General features: G+C 39.0%; 1 protein-coding gene across 1 annotated transcript; it reads left to right on the forward strand.

The window, feature by feature from the left end:
• The first annotated feature begins 145 nt into the window (after window positions 1-145).
• Window positions 146-20388, forward strand: zgc:162698 (Transmembrane protein 87A-like). The gene is made up of 21 exons (XM_063907191.1): window positions 146-363; window positions 2941-3013; window positions 3245-3342; window positions 3637-3744; window positions 3820-3873; window positions 5428-5487; window positions 6658-6726; window positions 7783-7909; window positions 8352-8413; window positions 8817-9000; window positions 9328-9427; window positions 10041-10134; window positions 10202-10279; window positions 11366-11474; window positions 11566-11624; window positions 12689-12792; window positions 12876-12949; window positions 13201-13262; window positions 14409-14461; window positions 14555-14585; window positions 18996-20388. Exons 1-21 carry the CDS (start codon window positions 226-228, stop codon window positions 19035-19037), a joined length of 1779 nt encoding a protein of 592 aa, XP_063763261.1. The 5' UTR covers window positions 146-225; the 3' UTR covers window positions 19038-20388.
• The last annotated feature ends 220 nt before the right edge of the window (window positions 20389-20608 follow it).

The raw sequence follows: 20608 nt of genomic DNA on the forward strand, positions 1-20608 counted from the left end.
TTTTTTGGTTTATATATATATTTATGTTGCATTGTTGAAGAAGCCTTGGACTTAAGTGTTTCATTGCCATGAAAAATAAAACCTTTGAATTTTGTAAAATATCATAAACTTCCCACGGCCCATCAACGCATCATTGCCCCTATGCCTCTGACGTAAGCCTCAACCAGGAATTGTCCAGCTTGTGAGTTGTCGCGGTAGCTTTGCTGTCGATTCTTCCTAGCTCAAATGGCGAGCTCTATGGGTCCCGGTCGCAGCGGGCCGGGACTTTGGTCCTTGGTGCTGCTGCTGCTCGGGCTGACGGGGTTGAGCGTTCGTGTCGGGGCTTTGTCTGAACCGGGGAAATGGATCGTGAACGTGGATCGCGTGAGTTTCCTGTTGGTGCTTTGACACACTGGAGGTTGTTATAGCTGATGGTTTCACAGGTAAAACAGGTCGTAGAGGAAGCTGAAGCAGTGGTTCTAAAACACTGCGTCCGAAACGTATCAACAACGTTTGCTAGCTAATAGAATATGTGACACAATGGGCAGTGGTGTAAAGTTACTCAAGTACTTCACTTAAATGCAATTTTGAGAGACTTGCACTATACCTGAGTATTTCAATTTGTTGCTACTTTGTACTTCTACTCCACTACAATTCAGAGGTAAATGTTGTACTTTTACTCCACTAAATGTATTTAATACCTTTAGTTACTTTGCCCATATGGATTAATAATATGAAATATTAACAACACTTAAATAAGACTTTACTTACACCTTGAGTAAATTCACAAGCTACCCTGCATCTATCTATCATTCTGAAATAGGTCAGTTTGCATAATGAGAACGTTTGGAACTTTAAGCATATCTTGATGCTACTTCTGTACTGTTACCTTTTAGTAACATGTTTGCATGCAGGACTTTTACTTGTTACAGAGTATTCCTACATGCTGGTTGTTTTACTTTTACTTAAGTACAATATCTGAGTATATTTAATGTCCTGTGCTCCCCCCGTTTGTAAACTTGATATGGGCCTCCAAAAATATTTTCATGAATAGGCGTTTTTCCTTTTATTTTGCTGATAGACTAGCTAAGCTGAAAATTTCGATCAATAAATCACACAAAGCACTGACATATAACATGCACTGCATGTCTTAAATTAACTGTGCTCATGTAAACTTCCTGAGATCTCTAACAAGATACTGAAGTTCTCTTTTTGTATTCTTAGAGACACAACCATCTAGATGTCCTTTACCAGACGGTACATTTCAAAACATATTGTCACTGTTACATAGGAAGAGCAGTTATTATCTGCCATGAAAGCGTAATACAAAGTAATACTTTGCCAGGTGGTTCTGGACAGATTCTGTGATCATGATAGCATCACAATCCTGCAAGACGCCTTCATAAAACTTTACCAGGTGTATTGAGATCGAACATGGTTGCAGTCCAAGCAAGGGTGTCACAACTAGCGGGATAAGAAGTGTCCTGGTCGGATTTGACATCACAGCTGGTGGTATCCCTTTGCAAGATGCCATGTTTCCGTTAGCCAGTAATAGCCTCGTTGCACGGTAACCGTAAATTCTACTTCCGCTGTTACTTGTATGCGCGTCTAAACTTCCGGTCGAACACTTCCGTGTTATGATAGCGTTTGACAGCTGGATACCGGTAACCGGCTTTTACTATTTAGAAGTGTACAATGAGTGTGTTCACAATAAAAGAAAGACGACTGACCTTTCAAAGGGTGGGGACATCGGCACTGCACTGTTGTGTACCTCAGTGTACGAATTCTTCGAGGTACAATAAGCTACTTTCCTTTCATTCATTTCCCGTTGACCCGGCGGTACGGGCCGAGTGGCTGAGGAGAATCCGAAGGGATAATTTCAGTCCGACGAAACATTCAAAGGTCTGCAGTAGGCACTTTAAAAGCACAGATTTTGTCGTGACAGCCGGGGGACTAAGAAAACTCCAAAAGGGATCAGTCCCTGTTCTGTTTTCTTGGAACGGGTTTGAGCTATCCGCACCTAGACCGAGTGTTTGGGAGAGGCGCCCGCGGCCAAATCTAGCCACATAAATACCCCAGAATTGGACATGAACAGATGAGTTAAGACCATAGGTTAAGACACTTTTTCTCCCTACTCTGAGGTCGTGAGGCTTATCGTTTTTCCTCATCGACCTGAAACAAACAGCCCTGACGCTCACTCTCCCTGCTGGATCTTTATTTGAAACTGTGGGAATTCAACATCATACATGTTATTTTATACAAAACAATAATCTTATATCTTTCTAACATTGAAAAGTCGAGCAAAGACCACGTTAAATTATAAAAGTAAGTAAAGCTATTACCACAGTAATATCACTATGTAAGCGCTAATGTTAGCTATGTAGCTACAATAATATTGTGCCATAGTTACAACTTACCTTCATAATTGTCGATATAACTGGATAGGTACATTTTGTATCCCTTATCACGTTTGCTCTTCGGTGTAGAACTGCCCATCCGAACAAGTCGGTGGACATCTGAGATGGAAATGTTTGGGAGATCCTGCAGGCATCTAGTGTAGAAACTCGCCATGTTTGACGTTCACCGATATCACACCGGAAGTTTAGAAGCGCATACAGTAACAGCGGAAGTAGAATTTACGGTTACCGTGCAACGAGGCTATTACTATTATGATTGCTTTGATGACATCATCCTTTATATATCCTTTCTATCAACTGTTTTCAAGCTTCAAAATAAAAACAAATAATATTTGCCTTAATTCTCCCCTTTCGGCCGTGACATTGAAATCTTCCCGGAAACATTGGATGCCCGAATTCTTTCAACATAAACGCTTGGCATCACAGTCTCTCGTTTTGTTAGCAATAGTTTGTTTCATTATTGCAAATAGGCAAAGCTGTCGGATGCAAATATACATTTTCCTAGAAAAAGTATTATGAGCTGTTTGTTTTTGTTGTTTTCCAGGAAACTCTGAAGAAGCAGAACTTCTTCTTTTTTACAAAAACTTTGTTCAATAGCAGCTTCATCCATCTCAGAGGTAAGGAGCCTTCCTGAAGACAGCAGTTCCCTTCTTCGGTCTTTTATTTTTGACACATTTAAATTTTGGGATATCCTTTAGTTGGTTGGATTACTTAAATCAGTTGAGAATATAAATATCAGTGTCATGTGTTTGGGTACAGGGATCAACAAAGGCAGATTAAGATGGCAAATAGAAGACAGAAAATGTTCTTGTTAATGCGTTCCCGTCTTTTCTTTTGTGTGTGGTCAGTGTTGGAAGAGAGCTGTACGACGGCTTCACCTGTCCAGTTGGACGTCTCCTGGTATTTGAGGAACTCGCACTGCTACACTGAATTCTTCAGTTTGAACGTGAGACACGCTCTTTTTATTGTTCTATTCTGCAGTGTACTCTACTATACTGTCCTCATCTTTACTATATTCTACTGAACTCTACTGTACTATACTCTCCTGTACTGTACTTTACTGTACTGAACTCTTCTCTACTGTACTCTTCTATACTTAACTATAGTCCTCTCTACTAAACTCTACTGTACTATACTTTACTATACTCTTTTCTACTAAACTCTACTGTACTATACTGTACAGTACTGAGTGAAAAACACCTCTTACAACCTATGTGTCTGATTGTTTGTTCGTCTCCAGGCGTCGAAGGCAGAAAAATACTTCATGTCGACGGAGGTCCAAAGAGGAGGAGGAAGTGGATATTATGTTTTTTATCAATATCCTTCCATCACCTGCCAACCCCACATGGTGATACACGCACAGTTCATACATTGACACGTGTATGTGGCGGCTTTGTTTTAAAATGATTTTTTTTAATGACAGTTTCACCTTGATGATTTCGTGACGAAAGCACGACTACAAGAAATGCCTCAGCAGGTGAGACACTTCCTGTTTCTCTACCTGCCTGTCTCCACAGCAGCTGCACAAGAAAAAAACCGCACAATCGAAATCTGTAGCTGTAATGCAAGCTATACAAATGCAGTCTTCTTAGAGTCTGCAGGTATTTTTTCTGCCTTTGCAAAATGTGCATGCCTGTTCTGTGATATTAACCGCTCACAAAGCTGGTCCTTTCCACACATTTTGTCACAAGCCAAACTTGGCCACAGCTGTGTGAGCAACCTAGCTGCTACTTTAGCAAGGTAGCTGTTTGGCTATAAAGGCCATTAAGAGCTAGATTAGGCCTTCACGACATCACCCATTGTTTTTTGGACCGCGGCTTTGTAACCTCAAATTTGGCTCGTCGCCATCTTATAATTTTGCAACTAGATGTGACGATACAGTCAAGCAAAGTACAACTGAGTGCCGAATAACACATATTTAGCAATAGTATAAATTTACTGTTAAACTGAGAACACAGTGAAAGGGTTAAAGTTGTATGACAGAAACATGGAGGGCACCCAAACCGGACAGGGTCTTGGCAGCTGTTCATCACAAGGTAGCCCCGCCCTAAGCATACCCTGCCTTATCCTTGATTTCAGTTTTGAAATGGATCTTAAATAAATATTACTAGCGCGTGCTCTTGCAGGATGGGCTCAGTCAACGCATCATGGGTGCAAAGCTTTATTAAAGTATTTTATAACCTTAATAAAGTCAAAGCTTTGTTAAATGTTTATTTCCCAGGGTTGTTTTAAAACGAAGTCCTAGGTCAGACTGGCTAATAGACGGAGAAGGCGCACCTTTTAGGCAGCTTCAGGCACCTGTACTATTAAGGCTTGAATAAACATGCAATGCGTTTAATACACAAACACACATTCTAATTTCGCAGGTAATTCATTAGCATAGACAGCTGCACTGTGCAAAATGTGTTTGTAAAGTACTAGGATTGTTTAGTTTGGCTCATGTACCATCTGATTGACGTCTGATTATACTGTGCTGGCCACCAGGGGGCGACACAGACACACTTAGCAGTTTAGCAGTCATTAGTTCCAAAGGTGAAGAGTTTTTCTTGGTGGTATTTAACGAAATAGTCACAGCATAGTTTTAAAAATAAATATTTAATCCCAAGTAAATAGCTCAATAAAACTTGCCTTAACTTCTGCTATTGTCCTGTGTTTTTTTAAAAATGATTTATTTATTTAAATTCATTTTTTAGTTCCATGTTCGAAAAGTACAAATGTTATTCTTGCCTTTGTTCAAAATGTACAACAGTACATTGCAAATTAACATTTTTGTATAGATGTCGTAACTGTACAAAGCTTATATTATTGCTTATATAATATTGTAGTTCATTGGGTTCATGCCAATAAAGCTTTTTAAATTGACAACAAAAACAAACAAAAACTTTAACCACATAAGTTATTTGAATATAAGCTCCTATACCTAAACTCAACAACAATTTTCCATTTTAGTTATGTTTTAGCATCTTCATGAATTGTTCCCTAACTAAGTGTGTTAAACTTTTCTTTTTTTTTCTTGCTTATTTTCCTGCAGATCACAGATAATACTTCAGGCAGGAGGAAGAGGGAACAGCTGGAGCCTTCAAAACCAAAGGTGTGCTCATCCAACTCACTCACACTGCAGAACAACTAGTAGAACACGGAGTAAAGAAAATATAACATACAGTATAGCGTAACATGGGAGCCTTCAGTAAAAACATTAGAATGTGTAGTTTGTGTAGAAAATGTTACATTACAATATCATGTCATTAGGCTCTGTGTTGTTAATTCACGGCTTCCAACCTTTATATATACGGTCTATGCTCCCAACAGTATGTCATTTGTTGCTCCCAAGTTTCCTCTCTCACACAATCACACATTCCCCCTCTTCTCTCTCTCTTGGTATGTGCCTCGGAACCATGGATAGCCTACAGCTATTTGTTGACATGTTTAAAAAGCCAAAAACCAATATATAAATATCTTAGTTGTTCGTGTCCCACCAGTTTTGTACGTATAAAAACACCACTGTCTATGAGCCCACGTAATGGTACTTTTGCTCTCGACAGGCAGGCATGACGGGTAATTTGTGACGTTTTGCTCTTGAGAGCATCAGGCCATTTTGGCTTCATGTGCCACTGAGCAACTCTTATAGGAATGAAGGAGGTCAAAGATATCCTCGTTTCTATCTCCGGTAACGTAATGGCGAAAAGCTAAAACGGTTATCTGACGTGGAAGAGCTAGCCAAAGTCCGGCTGGTTAAATCCGGTTTTTCGCAATTCTCTACAGAGCTGCTGATCCAAATAACTTCACTTCATGCACTTCACTTTCTCAGTTACTCAGCAACACACTCTAAGTGTGAAATAGATCTGTCTAATGGTTGGTGAGACCCTGTTAGACACACATCCACACACACATAGAGGTCAGCATTATAGTATCATCATTTGGCCCATAAAATAATGAATGGATTGAAATTCTCTTCCATAGTGTATTCCTGGAGGACCCAATAACAGTCCATTGGGCTGAAATGTAACACTTTTGGTTCATCTGTTATTGTTCTGTTAGGTTGTTTTTAACAAAAATAGTGGTAGACAAGCAGCAAATGCCATAAGTGGAGTTTTCATTCAATTAATTATAATTCAGTCCTGTGACTTGCGCAATAATTAAGTCAAAATGTTCTGTTGTTCTTCAGAATTCAGAGTCCTGTGTTCAACCGGAAGTTGTTCTTTCATTTAAAAGTTTGAGTAGGTTTGACTTGGTTCACCGCTTATTGTTCTCTGTTCTTCAGGCTGCTGCAGCAGAGAAGGCAAATGGTTCAAAAGGTGGAACAGGAAAATTGGCCGTCTCTCCTTTAGAGGTTAGTCTGCTCCTGTCCTGCCGGGTGAGGTAAACCTGTTTATCAGGCAGTCTGCGGGAGGAGCTTGTGACTTTCTCAGTTAGTTTTGGTTTTCCACATCCGATGAAGAGCAAAGCATTTGATTCTCTACATATTTTATTATTCAGTGAGTCCTGAAGGGAATACGTCATATAAGTAGAGCAACAACTTTATGCACAGCTGATTTAAGGGCAGGCAGTTTATTTCTGAAATATATTGCCTTTATCTTTATAAATGTTCCACTATATTGTCATGATATTATAACTTAGATTTCTGATAAATGATGGCTTTATTCTAATTAAATTACACTTTTATTTATGTAGTCTTCAATCTTTTTATTTACCTCAAAATAAGAAGAAATCTTGCTGAAACAAATATGAACTTTTAAGTCAATCGATTAATGTGTGTTGACATTGTGAGGATAATAAAGGAGAGAAGTTTATGGAAATAAATCTATATAAATCTATACATTAGATTAAGATTTCATTCTAAATTTGTGAGCATAAATAAAGAAAAGGTGAAAATGAGTTTTGATTGAACTGAATATTCGGTGCTGGAAATTCAATGGCTTTTTAATATCAAAATCACATGCAACAGATTTTTTATATTTTAGCAAAACTAAATGCCTCGTGTCACTTGCTATACTGAATATTGTGGACCTTTTTATAATTTGAGTTTTGCAGAAAATGATTTGACACTAAAATGTTTCTGTGGGAGCTCCCCAAGACATCCCCACTTAATATTTGTCCCTTCCAAAGTTATATAAAGTTATATATATATATTTTCTGTATTCCTCTTTTTACCGCCCCCCCCCCTTTTTTTAATGTTATATGTTCTTGTTTATATTTGCACTGTGGGACTGCCAGAAACGGTATTTCAATTTTCTGTATGTATAACACACGTGGAAACTTTGACAATAAAGTGGACTTTGACTTTGATAAAGGAAACCTACGTCCTTATCTCCATCTTTTCTGGTGCATTCATGAAGAGACGATAACTTAATTTTAATTTAAATACTCCTCTGTCTTTGTTTCTCAGGGGGCGACTCAATTCAGTGCGGTAGCTGAGACCTGGGAGGACGGACCCTACATGTTCATCCTTAAAATCAAAGACAACAGCCGGGCCCCTGACAACGCTAAGACCCCCGAACCCTGGAAACTACGTTGTCAGTAACACACACACACACACACATACATACACACACACACACACACACACACACACACACACACACACACATTTTATTTTTATTTTTTCACTATAGTATTTAATTGGGATTGTGTATATATAATGATAATTGTATTAAGGATTGTGGAATTTCACTGGTATTGACTACTTAATTTCTGCTATTGTGACATCCCTGTTCTGAATTAAGAGTTTAATTATTGTCTTATTAATTTCAGCGGGTATTTTACATTTTAAAAACATTTAGTTTGTAAGTTCCATCCTCTCATTTTAGGATTTTAGGCAGTATGATATCAGTTTTGAGATACTTTAGGCAGTTATTGTATCAAAGTCCTAGTGTTTGAAGTGTTTTTAGCTGATCTAAAATGTTAAATGAATGTAGTGAGCTGTGGATCTGATGAGCTCTGTGTTTGTGTTTGCAGTGGAGATCAGCATGAAGGGGTCACATGAATACATATCAGCAACTGAGTGGCCTATGATGGTGGTAAGAACACACACACATACACACACACACACACACACACACACACACACACACACACACACACACACACACACACACACACACACACACACACACACACACACACACACACACGTAGAAATCAGCCTCTCAGTATTTACTCCCTTCCTGTTTGTGGTACGTATACATCTTTTTAAAGGAGCATTTAACAAAGATTCAGGCACTGTGTTCGCCGCCCAGTAAGGCCACACAGTTAAAAGTGACTGTTGCTAATCACTCTTTAATACCTCCATGGCAGAGCAGGTCAACATTCAAACCATTAAACCTCTTAGAATCTATAATTATTATTAAATATTTTGTCAGTTTACATTCCTTGCACAAGTTTTCGTCAAGTCAGAAGTTTTGTCTCTCTGTTATTCTCCAGTTCCTCATGGTGATGTGCATCGTGTACGTGCTGCTGGCGGTGTTGTGGTTGGTTCTGTCTGCGTGTTACTGGCGGGATCTGCTCAGGATCCAGTTCTGGATCGGAGGAGTCATCTTCCTGGGCATGGTGGAGAAAGCCGTCTACTACGCTGAGTTGCAGAACATCAGATACAATGGCTTGTCAGGTACAAAAATCCTGTCAGGCTGAAAAAACTGAAACGTTGACTTTAATTAAATGTATTATGTCAACAGATTTCACAACACTGTTTGAGGTTAGTTGAAGGCAATAATGATAAGTTTAACAAGTATTAGCTTCAACTTAATATTATCACTCTCAACTAACCTAATACAGTTATGTAACATTTGGTTGACATAATACATTTAATCAAACTCTACATTTCAGTTTTTTTAGTGTAAGAGAAGAAGGAAAGTGTTTCATTGGAGTGATTAAATTGCACGTTTGTTACACAGGGCTTTTGATTGTTAACACGTTGTAATGTGTCCTCCTGCAGTCCAGGGGGCGGTGGTGTTTGCCGTGGTGCTCTCTGCCGTGAAGAGGACTCTGGCCAGAGTGCTGGTGATCATCGCCAGTCTGGGATATGGCATCGTCAAGTAAGCTGAAGGAGTTTAATTCCACCTAAAGTAATGTTTACACTTAAAATGATAGCTATGAAGGGAACTATAAATATATCGTTTCATAAATTGGTCTTACTCAAGTAGTAGAGTAGAGTACGAATCAAAATCCAATCCAAATTTTAAAGGACGCTCAACATTGCAGATAAGAAGTGAACCCCCCCCAGGATTAATAATCAATCAATAACCTGGGTCAGGTAGTTGCAACAGGCCAGTGGCAGGGGAGGTTTCATGTTGAATAAAATACTCTGTGATTTTCTCCGCCACAAATGGCACACTGAAAAAACTGAAACATTGACTTTGAGTAAATGTATTATGTCTACAAATTTCACATAACTGTATTTGGTTAGTTGAAAGCAATACTATTAAGTTGAACCAAATATTTTGTTTTGACAGTTATGTGATGAAATCCATCTGTTGACATAATATACTTCATAATAGAAACCTCCCCTGCCACTGGCCTAAGTCGTATTAGGAAATGTATTTAATTAATAATAATAATAATAATGTGTGTGTGTGTGTGTGTGTGTGTGTGTGTGTGTGTGTGTGTGTGTGTGTGTGTGTGTGTGTGTGTGTGTGTGTGTGTCACCAGGCCCAGACTTGGGGCATTGCTGCACAGAGTAGTCGCTGTCGGTATGCTCTACTTGATCGTCTCTATCGTTGAGGGGATCCTAAAAGTCAATGCTGTAAGTGTGTGTATGTGTGTGTGTGTGTGTGTGTGTGTGTGTGTGTGTCTAACCTATATTTCTCCAGGATCGAGGCGACCACATCCGACCTACACTGTTGTGTGAAATAGTGATGGCCTTCACTGACTCCTGTATTGTCTGGTGGATATCCTTTATCATGTTTAAACACACACACACACACACACACACACACACACACACACACACACACACACACACACACACACACACACACACACACACACACACACACACAAAGAGGTTTTACACAGATTTAAACATTTTTGTTTTACATAAATGTCTATAATCATCGTCTGTTATTTTAGTGTTCAAGTGTAGAGTTAGCACTATGTTTGTGCAATACAGAGTGCCTTGGGTTCAGCACAAACACGGAGTAGCTGCTGATGTCCTGCGCTCAATGGGACAAAAAACTGAAAACAGCTGTGTTTCTTATCGATTCAGCCTCCTTTCTGCATGATTTTTGCCATTTGAGTGTTTGTTTGCTTTTGTTGGTAGAGTATGGAGGACTCAAATTCTCAAAAGCCCAGAAATACCCCTCTCCTCCAAAACTTTTTTGAATGAAACACATCTTTTTTGCTGCATGGTGCTTCTCCATTTCCCGTTTCCCTGTTTTTGTCTTGTCACCTCTCCTTGCCTTTTCTCAGCACCCTTGTCCTCTCTTTCACCCTCTTTTCTTTCTGTATCCTGCTCTCCCTGTTTTTTTAAATGTTGTTTCCCTTTCCTCCTCTGTCATCCTTTTCTTCCACTGTAGGCGGAAGGTGAAGTAGTTCTCCTGGCTGCTACTCTTCTGGCTGTGCTCGACTCTGCCCTCTGTTGGTGGATATCCTGCCCCTTCCCCTCTTTAGTACAACTACACTTTTTCCCCCTCTCTTATTTTAATTTCCCCCTTTTTCCTGCTAAATTTGTTGGCATACTAAATGCTAATATGAAGTTCAAACATTACTGATTTGAATATACAATATGTTTGACTGTATTTGCAAGTGATTATAATCACAATTGATAATAATGGCATTTAGAAAAGGCTGCAGATGTATTAAAACAAGTATATGTTCAATGTGCATATGTAAAAGAAAAAACAATTCTTGGACCTGAAGTCTTTTATTCTACAGTCCTTAATCAGTCAGAAATGGTAGACACAGTATTCTTAAACAGGACATTAGAACCTAGAGTTTATTTTCCAGTGGTTGTTGTTCCTTGACTGTGTGTTCACATCTTCGTGAGTCTGGCCCAAACTATGAAGCTGCTGAAGCTGAGGAGGAACACGGTGAAGCTGTCGCTCTACAGACACTTCACCAACACGCTCATCTTCGCCGTCATTGGTACGGAACATACTCTTTAAAGTGTTCTTTAACGACTGCTGAAAACAGACGTTGTGTATCTGAAGCTTGTGTGTGTCTGTGTGTTTTACAGCATCTGTCATCTTCACCATTTGGACCTTCACGACCTTGAAAAGGGATACATGTCATTCTGTGAGTACCTAAAGCTTAAGTATAAACTGTGACCTTTTTAGAAAAGTCAGTTTCAGTGTTAAACCTGCTCTTACAATCTTGTTGCATTTGTATAATTCATTAATTTCTCTTTATTTCACTGAAAAGACAAACATTCATTGATAGATAAAGAATTGTTCAATCCCGTCCTTAATTGCAGTTCAACCACCCTTTAAGTTAACATTCATATATAACAAAATGTTGCTTTTTCTCCAGATATCCGTTGGAGCAAAGAATAACAATTCACTTTCATAAACTGAAAACACTTTGAAAGGATTTAAGGGTTCTAAGACGAAAACCACAGACAACAAAAAGATGACATAAAAGCAAACATGATTCAGACTTTGGTTATTTGTGATGGAAACTTCTGGAACAATGGAGACGAAACTCAGAGAGACACGGTAGAGCTGGAACTTGATGGTAAATACTGAAGGTTTATTAGGAAGTTAATGGCCAGAGATTTGACAAGGCATTTGCGGCAGCCACGAGTTGACACACAGCGGTTGCCCGACCAACTCTGAAGAACTCTACTACAATACCAGGTTTTAACTAGTTCAGAGTGTATAATCAACATTCCTCATCAGCGAGACCAGACAAATATGGAAACTGAACCTAACTACAGCTGTCGTCTATAGAAAATAATGTGTGCCAGGGAACCTACGTTCCAGATAAGAAGGGCTTCTAGATGTCCCTGAACAATAAACTGTCTCATGGTAGCTTGTGCTCGGTCAGGAACTGGCATCAACAAAGCGCCCAAGCTGCCTCCTTAAGGGAGATTACAGCAACCCCAAGGCTGAAAAACTATGCCATGGGAACACAGACAGAGAAAGGAAAAAATGATGAACCGTGTCGAAGTTTAACTACATAAGCCAAAAATTCCTTTACAGCTGTGGGCTTGTTTTTTGATAGACAATTTTGTTTACATATATTGAATAGAACCTTTTGCATCTATGCTGACAGGGTTAATAAATTGTTCTTCCTGAAAACAAAGATTTTTGAATGCCTCAGGAGTGCTTTATTAAAGATCTCTCTCTTTGTGCCTGCAGGACTGGAGGGAGCTGTGGATAGAAGACGCGTTCTGGCCCTTCTTGTTCTCCATCATCCTATTGGTCATCATGTTCCTATGGCGACCGTCAGCCAATAACCAGAGGTAAGAAGGACGTTAAGAATGTTTTTTTTCTTCTCTTTTGAACGATAAAGATGATCTACTTCCTATTTCCCTCTGTGTGTCAGGTACGCCTATAGTCCCCTGTTCGATGAAGAGAGTGAGGAAGAGGAGCAGGAGCCCATGACGAATGAGGCTTTCGGTAAAAAATATTCCTTCTTACCTCGGTTCCTCTTTTCTTTCTCTCCTGTTGCCTCCTTTATTCCCCTCCTGCGTGTTTCTTCTGCCTCTCTACCATACTTTGTTGAGTAAGAAAGTTAGTTTATTTAAATGCAAAATTTAACTAAATGCGGCCAAACCACTGTTCATTTATGATCCACTTATACATATTAGTTAATTACTTCCTGACCGACATATTTTTTACATCTCTGTTTTGAACTTCTGTGTCTCCAGAAGGGATGAAATTGAGGGGCATGAAAAACGAGACCAACGGTACGCCCAAAGCCAACAAAGTGGTGAGTGAAACATTAACAGCAGCTGCCATTTTTAACAATTTGTGTTCGCCCACAACCTTTTTGTTTCATTCTCTATTTCCAAACTAATTGGATGTATGTTTTGTTAGTAGTAGTTGCAGTTTATCAATAGTTTGCCTCAAATGTAAGTGTTATTTCTCTACACTTTAATACATGGAAGGTTCCCTGTGTGATCATTGGTAGTTCATTTTGTTAAGGATAGCTATATTCCTTGACATTCACGCTATTCTGTATCCAACACTGCTGTGCACTCAGACATGCCGTAGGGTTGTAACGGTTAGAGATTTTTCATTCCAGTTGAAAAGCGCGAAGACACTTTGCAGTTCAATTTTTTTGCAATCTAGAAAATCCCTGGTTTGTTTTGGGGATATTCCACGTTGCATGTTTTATTTTTCGCTGAGGAATGGAGTTCAGTACAATATGAAAAAGTACATGATTACATTTTGAGATTCTCGAGGTTGGGTCGCATGGACAAAAGAATAAAATGTAGAGGATGAAATTTAGTTCAGATTCTCAACACAGCAGCTAGGGATAGTGGTTTGGATTATTTACACTGGACATTATTGCTGTTTTTATTTTTCGTGGATGGAAAGAAAACATTTTCCTATGACAGGACACATTTGAGAAAATAAGGATGAATTAGATTGTGTATATTACATCTGTACAGCCATCATTTGTTTAGTTGAATTTTTGTTTTTTTGGGTTTTTTTTACCTGTTTTTTTTAATGAAATAACGTGACGTTCTGTTTGTATTCATAAAGTTTGTTTTTTTATATTATATTCCCTTTTTTCCATTTGTAATGACTTTATTGGTTTTTGTTTTGCTTTTGTGTTATATGTTTTAAGTTTATTCCATTTTTTTAATTAAAAAGTTAATTAAATTATAGAAGTTTAGGTCATGCTCGCCCTCACAACCATTCATATGTAAAAAGTAGAATATGGACTTCAGTTTGATAACTTTTATCCTCACAGTCTCTGTAAAAAGCTTGTGTTGCAGTCATACTACCTCATTTCAGATATTCAGCACTCGGCTTTATCCATAGTGAAACACAGCCCTAAAACATCATTTGGTCCCACATGTTTATTTTTACAATAATTCAGCCTAACACCACTTTGTTGTTTTTCCAGGATGAGGATCTGAAATGGGTAGAAGAGAACATCCCGACGTCTTTGGCAGATGTGTAAGTCTTCATCACCTTAGTAATTTGGCTATGATAATTATGCATCATATATGAATGTTATTTAAATGTGATTCTTTTCCTTCCTTCTCACAGTGCACTACCCCCCCTGCTGGACTCTGATGAGGTAAGTCGTTTACAAGTCAAGACTAAACTATGACGTAATCACACACAGACAAAGAGATGAGATTCAACTGTATAGATCCTCTTTCAAAATCAAGGTTAATTTTAGAGTCGTATACAAATATAAAGCAACCAAAAACAGAAGAAGAAATGTCAGTATGGAGGATTTAACTGTAAGCTTTGATTAACAAAGTTTAGATACTTTGTCAACAGTATAGCAAATACTACCTGTAGGCTATGCTGGTCAAATATCTTACAGAATGTCCATAATTTCTCCTCAATGCAGTGATGCTGCCATTTTTCATCTAGTTCAAGGTCATGTTCAATCATCAATCATCATCAATATTAACATTTTGAGGAAAGCATCTTCAGCCTTTGCAACAAATATGATGCCAAGTACAACGTTTAGATGGTTTTTAAGACATGTCACCAGAAAGGAGGAAAAGAATATGGTGGAATTTGCCAAAGCAGTATCTAAAATCATAGATGTTGTTTTCTACAATCAGTTTTTAATCATCTAATATTTCACAAAAAAACATTTAGAAAATCTCCACAACAGTATACAGTACCACACACACACACACACACACACACACACACACACACACACACACACACACACACACACACACACACACACACACACACACACACACACACACACACACACACACACGTTATCATATTTCAAGTTCTTATTGTGAGCAGCAGGGGGTGGCATACCATCAAGGCAGAGCAGGCCGGTTACATCACACTGTTGTTTATCCTTTTTCCTGTTGTCATGGCGAGCAGAACAGTGTATGTGTGTGTGTGTGATTGTTTTGTTTTCGGTTCATTGCGTTATTATGTGACGTTCTATCACAATCTCTCTGAACCATCTCCAAATTATTTACTCTTTCATCTCCAAGCTGAACCTTTTAAAGGGATCCATCAATCAACAAAGTGCCTCTCAAGCAGAATCAATTCCTTACGTAAGCTGCTGTATGAACAGATTTTAAAATCCATATAAAGTATTAAGTACTTGCTCAATGGAATGAGATTTTATAGTGTTCCTCTTGTAAGATATGAAGCATAGGAAGCTTTGATTGGCTCTGGTTTGAATATGACTTCCTTTAGATCTATTAGCTTTAATTATTGTGCTTTGCGTCAGGATCCTGAAATTAAATGGCTACACACTAAATAAACCAATGACTTGAGTCCCAATATTGATTCAAAATGGTTTAACAATGATGGTATTGCTTCCGCTAAGAACAAAAAAATGTTTACCAGTGGCTGGAACTGCAACGACAGCAACGTAACTTAAAACGGCGACAGCACTGATCGAGGTTTTCTGTAACTGTCTGAGTTTGTTCACATTTTCTTTTCCATTAACCAGTTTTAAAACACTACCAGAGCCCATACTTTGTTCCCGTTAGTGTTTACTTCCTGTCTGTCTCCTTCTGCTGTTCCCGTTAGCCATCATGAATCAAAAGTGTCATGATCTCCACAAATATATAAAAATGAATATTCAGATTGTATTCTAGGTTGTTTTCTGATGGAGGAAACCAATGTGTGTTGGCCAGCACTGACGTTAAATTGAACAGACTTTTTTCAGCAGATTGATATGACTGCACATACTCCAATGACCCTCCTTAGCAGCAGTCTGTTAGCGAACATTAACAGACCTTTTGGATGTCCAAATTGACCAATCAGTTTCGAGTATTCAACTAAGCCATGTAATAATAAAGGCTGTTGCATCAATGATAATGCATTCTAAACCACTTCATATGTAAGTGAACAACACATACAGTGGGGCAAAAAAGTATTTAGTCAGCCACCAATTGTGCAAGTTCTCCCATTTAAAAAGATGAGAGAGGCCTGTAATTTTTATCATAGGTACACTTCAACTATGAGAGACAAAATGGGGGAAACAATCCAGGAAATCACATTGTAGGATTTTTAAAGAATTTATTTTCAAATGATTGTGGAAAATAAGTATTTGGTCAATAACAAAAGTTCATCTCAATACTTTGTTATATACCCTTTGTTGGCAATGACAGAGGTCAAACGTTTTCTGTAAGTCTTCACAAGGTTTTCACACACTGTTGCTGGTATTTTGGCCCATTCCTCCATGCAGATCTCCTCTAAAGCACTGATGTTTTGGGGCTGTCGCTGGGCAACACGGACTTTCAACTCCCTCCAAAGATTTTCTATGGGGTTGAGATCTGGAGACTGGCTAGGCCACTCCAGGACCTTGAAATGCTTCTTACGAAGCCACTCCTTCGTTGCCCTGGCGGTGTGTTTGGGATCATTGTCATGCTGAAAGACCCAGCCACGCTTCATCTTCAGTGCCCTTGCTGATGGAAGGAGGTTTTCACTCAAAATCTCACGATACATGGCCCCATTCATTCTTTCCTTTACACGGATCAGTCGTCCTGGTCCCTTTGCAGAAAAACAGCCCCAAAGCATGATGTTTCCACCCCAATGCTTCACAGTAGGTATGGTGTTCTTTGGATGCAACTCTGCATTCTTTCTCCTCCAAACACGACGAGTTGAGTTTTGACCAAAAAGTTCTATTTTGGTTTCATCTGACCATATGACATTCTCCCAATCCTCTTCTGGATCATCCAAATGCCCTCTAGCAAACTTCAGACGGGCCTGGACATGTACTGGCTTAAGCAGGGGGACACGTCTGGAAGTGCAGGATTTAAGTCCCTGGCGCCGTAGTGTGTTACTGACGGTAGCCTCTGTTACTTTGGTCCCAGCTCTCTGCAGGTCATTCACTAGGTCCCCCCGTGTGGTTCTGGGATTTTTGCTCACCGTTCTTGTGATCATTTTGACCCCACGGGGTGAGATCTTGCGTGGAGCCCCAGATCGAGGGAGATTAGCAGTGGTCTTGTATGTCTTCCATTTTCTAATAATTGCTCCCACAGTTGATTTCTTCACACCAAGCTGCTTACCTATTGCAGATTCAGTTTTCCCAGCCTGGTGCAGGTCTACAATTTTGTCTCTGGTCTCCTTTGACAGCTCTTTGGTCTTGGCCATAGTGGAGTTTGGAGTATGACTGTTTGAGGTTGTGGACAGGTGTCTTTTATACTGATAACGAGTTCAAAAAGGTGCCATTAATACAGGTAACGAGTGGAGGACAGAGGAGCCTCTTAAAGAAGAAGTTACAGGTCTGTGAGAGCCAGAAATCTTGCTTGTTTGTAGGTGACCAAATACTTATTTTACAGAGGAATTTACCAATTAATTCATTCAAAATCCTACAATGTGATTTCTGGATTGTTTCCCCCATTCTGTCTCTCATAGTTGAAGTGTACCTATGATGAAAATTACAGGCATCTCTCATCTTTTTAAATGGGAGAACTTGCACAATTGGTGGCTGACTAAATACTTTTTTGCCCCACTGTACATTATTTTTAAATGATGCAATTAAGGGGAAATAATTGAAATAATGCCTTAACTAACTGCCCTACTATTCATATCTTTATGCCATATTACATTACATGTCACTTATTAGACGCTTTTATCCTCAGCAACTTTCATACACTCAATACTGTGGTCAATCACCGCAGGAGCTATTTGGGGGGGGGGACTGTCTTTCCCAGGGACACAACAACATGCTCTCTGCAGTGGGGATGGAACCAGCTCCCCTGATCCGAAGATCCGCGCACCTTCCCACTGTGCCACAGCCCCCCTGTGTTATGTAGTGCTTGTTATTTAAGAGTTGTTCTTATAACCTATTATTCCTACAGTAACAGATGGGGCCGAGGTGGCGAAGTCCGTAGGGAACCGGAAGGTGTCCCTGAGCAAGGCACAGTTCCCTACACTGCTCCCCGGGCGCTGTACATATGGCAGCCCGCTGCTCCTAACACTAGGATGGGTCAAATGCCGAATGTAAATGTCTCTTCTGTGGGACAGTTAAAGGTTCCTTCATTCATTCATTCCGTTATCCATCACGATTAGGAGGTAACTCAAGGAAAATTGCCTTATCATCTATCCGTTTTCAGATATGTCAGTGTTATAAACCTGGATTTTGATAGTTTGTATTGTGCACTGACATTTAAAGCCTTAGTAACATTGTTACAGCATAGTTTTCCAATGCTGCATTGGGCACCTGTGTTTGTAACTTTCAAAAACCACCAATCAGACGTTGCGTTCTTAATTAGTCTGCTGTGAAGAGGTGAGAATTTGGGTCAGGGTTTCTCACTCTAGCACGCCTTTTCCTGTCACCTTTTGTGTGTACACTGTAAATGTCTTCCAATGTGTGCCGGTATCACCATATTTAAATCATATGATGTATAGCTTTTCACCCCACCCTCATGTGATTAGCTTTAGATTTGAAAGAACAACTTTTGAATATTAGTATTCGAATCAAAGTTTCTCATGCAGCTCTAAAAAGGTGTTTATCACTGTGGTGTGTTTTCTGTTGCAGGAAACAATGATGACTAAATACGAGATGTCAAAGATGGAGTAAAGCAGAAGAGGAGAGATGAATGGTGGAAGAAAGTCTCGTAAACAGATGGATAAATGATACAGATAAATGTTGTGTATAGGATGGATTTAAAGAAAAAGGTGGCTGATTAAAGGGAACCGATGGGAGGAAAAGGGAACGCAGGGAAGTGTTTTACTTTGTGGGACGTTGTGTCTGTATGTGATCTTACCCTGATTTTATGAGCTTTGTAAGCCTTGACTGTACATAGATTGGGAGTAAAATGGATCAAAGCAGCACACAGATTCTTTTTATTTGTATTTTATATATAAATATCTAAAGTATATTTTGACAAATTTGATGCTAATTGTGTTCTGTGCTAGAGAGCGGCTTGTTTGCCTTTTCCCCGTTTACATGTGGAAATGTTATTTTTTCAATATAGTCCTCAACGTTTGTGTTTTCACTGTTGACACATGAGCGCCCCCTGTGGTTCTGTTGAGTCCATACCTGTGTTTTTCAGATCTGAAAATATCTAATTGTATGTAAATGCATATATACATCGTTTTCTCATTCTTACTTATTGGAGCTGTGAGGCTTGTCGTCATTTTGGTTTTGGAGTCATGCTGTTTCAGCTGTGGTTTCAGTGCAATTTGAACAATTAAACTGTTCTGTTCTGTTGAGATTATTTTACAAAGACTACGTATGAAAATGAATTGAGTGTTCATTTTTACTTTGGAATTTTGCAAGAAAAAGGTTGGATCATCTGTCCTTAAATTACTTTTCTATGCTTCCATTTTTAGCATTTCTTGTCTGGCCTCCTCGGAGAACCGTAACATGAGCTTACCGACCGCCATCATGCATATTTCTGTTCCACTGTAGCCACACTCCCATAGCCTCAGCTTTAATTTGTATTTAGTGCTAGTAAGCAAATTTGACCATGCTAATACACAACTGGCTGCCTGCCCAATGTCTATTTATTGAATTACACTCCTATAGAAAAACATCACTGTACAAGAACATCAGTTTTGTTTTTAACACTGGAAATAATAATAATAAAAAATGTGTTTTAAAATAAAATATTTCATCCTGTTAATAATTACTCATAGTTCACTCATACAGATGATCGATTACCAGAAATAGTTGTTAGTTACAGCCCTTTTGTCTGGCGACTCTGCTGGTGGTAAGCGGTTACTGCAACTGTGTTTTTGGTTCTTATTCCAAAAGTTTGTCGTATATGAATTTTCTCTGAAAAGTAGCCAGACAACAATTACTTTTAAACCAAGGGTTTTATTCAGTTCTTTGAGGTCAGTTTGGTATGTCGATTGTTATTCTATCTCCTCCTGTCGTTGTTTCCTTCTCTTTTTTTGTTGTTGCTGTAAAACATTTTAAAACTTTGTTCACTCCGTTGTTTTTATCAGGCATTACACATATACATTGCCATGACACACACACACACACACACACACACACACACACACACACACACACACACACACACACACACACACACACGCACGCACACACACACAATTGTCCCAGACTTGTGTGTAACATTTTCCTTTAATAGCAGCCATTATTGATGTGTATTTGAGTCAACATTGTGTGTGTGTTTGTGT

Source organism: Eleginops maclovinus, chromosome 18 (assembly GCF_036324505.1).
Source record: "Eleginops maclovinus isolate JMC-PN-2008 ecotype Puerto Natales chromosome 18, JC_Emac_rtc_rv5, whole genome shotgun sequence".
In the NCBI taxonomy this organism is placed as follows: domain Eukaryota; kingdom Metazoa; phylum Chordata; class Actinopteri; order Perciformes; family Eleginopidae; genus Eleginops; species Eleginops maclovinus.

What these genes read in the sequence shown, in the direction of transcription:
- zgc:162698 (XM_063907191.1), top strand. Translation starts at nt 226, where the DNA reads ATGGCGAGCTCTATGGGTCCCGGTCGCAGCGGGCCGGGACTTTGGTCC. An exon ending in TACAAGAAATGCCTCAGCAG is followed by an intron (nt 3,874 to 5,427) that starts GTGAGACACTTC and finishes ATTTTCCTGCAG; the next exon opens with ATCACAGATAATACTTCAGG. An exon ending in CATGACGAATGAGGCTTTCG is followed by an intron (nt 12,950 to 13,200) that starts GTAAAAAATATT and finishes CTGTGTCTCCAG; the next exon opens with AAGGGATGAAATTGAGGGGC.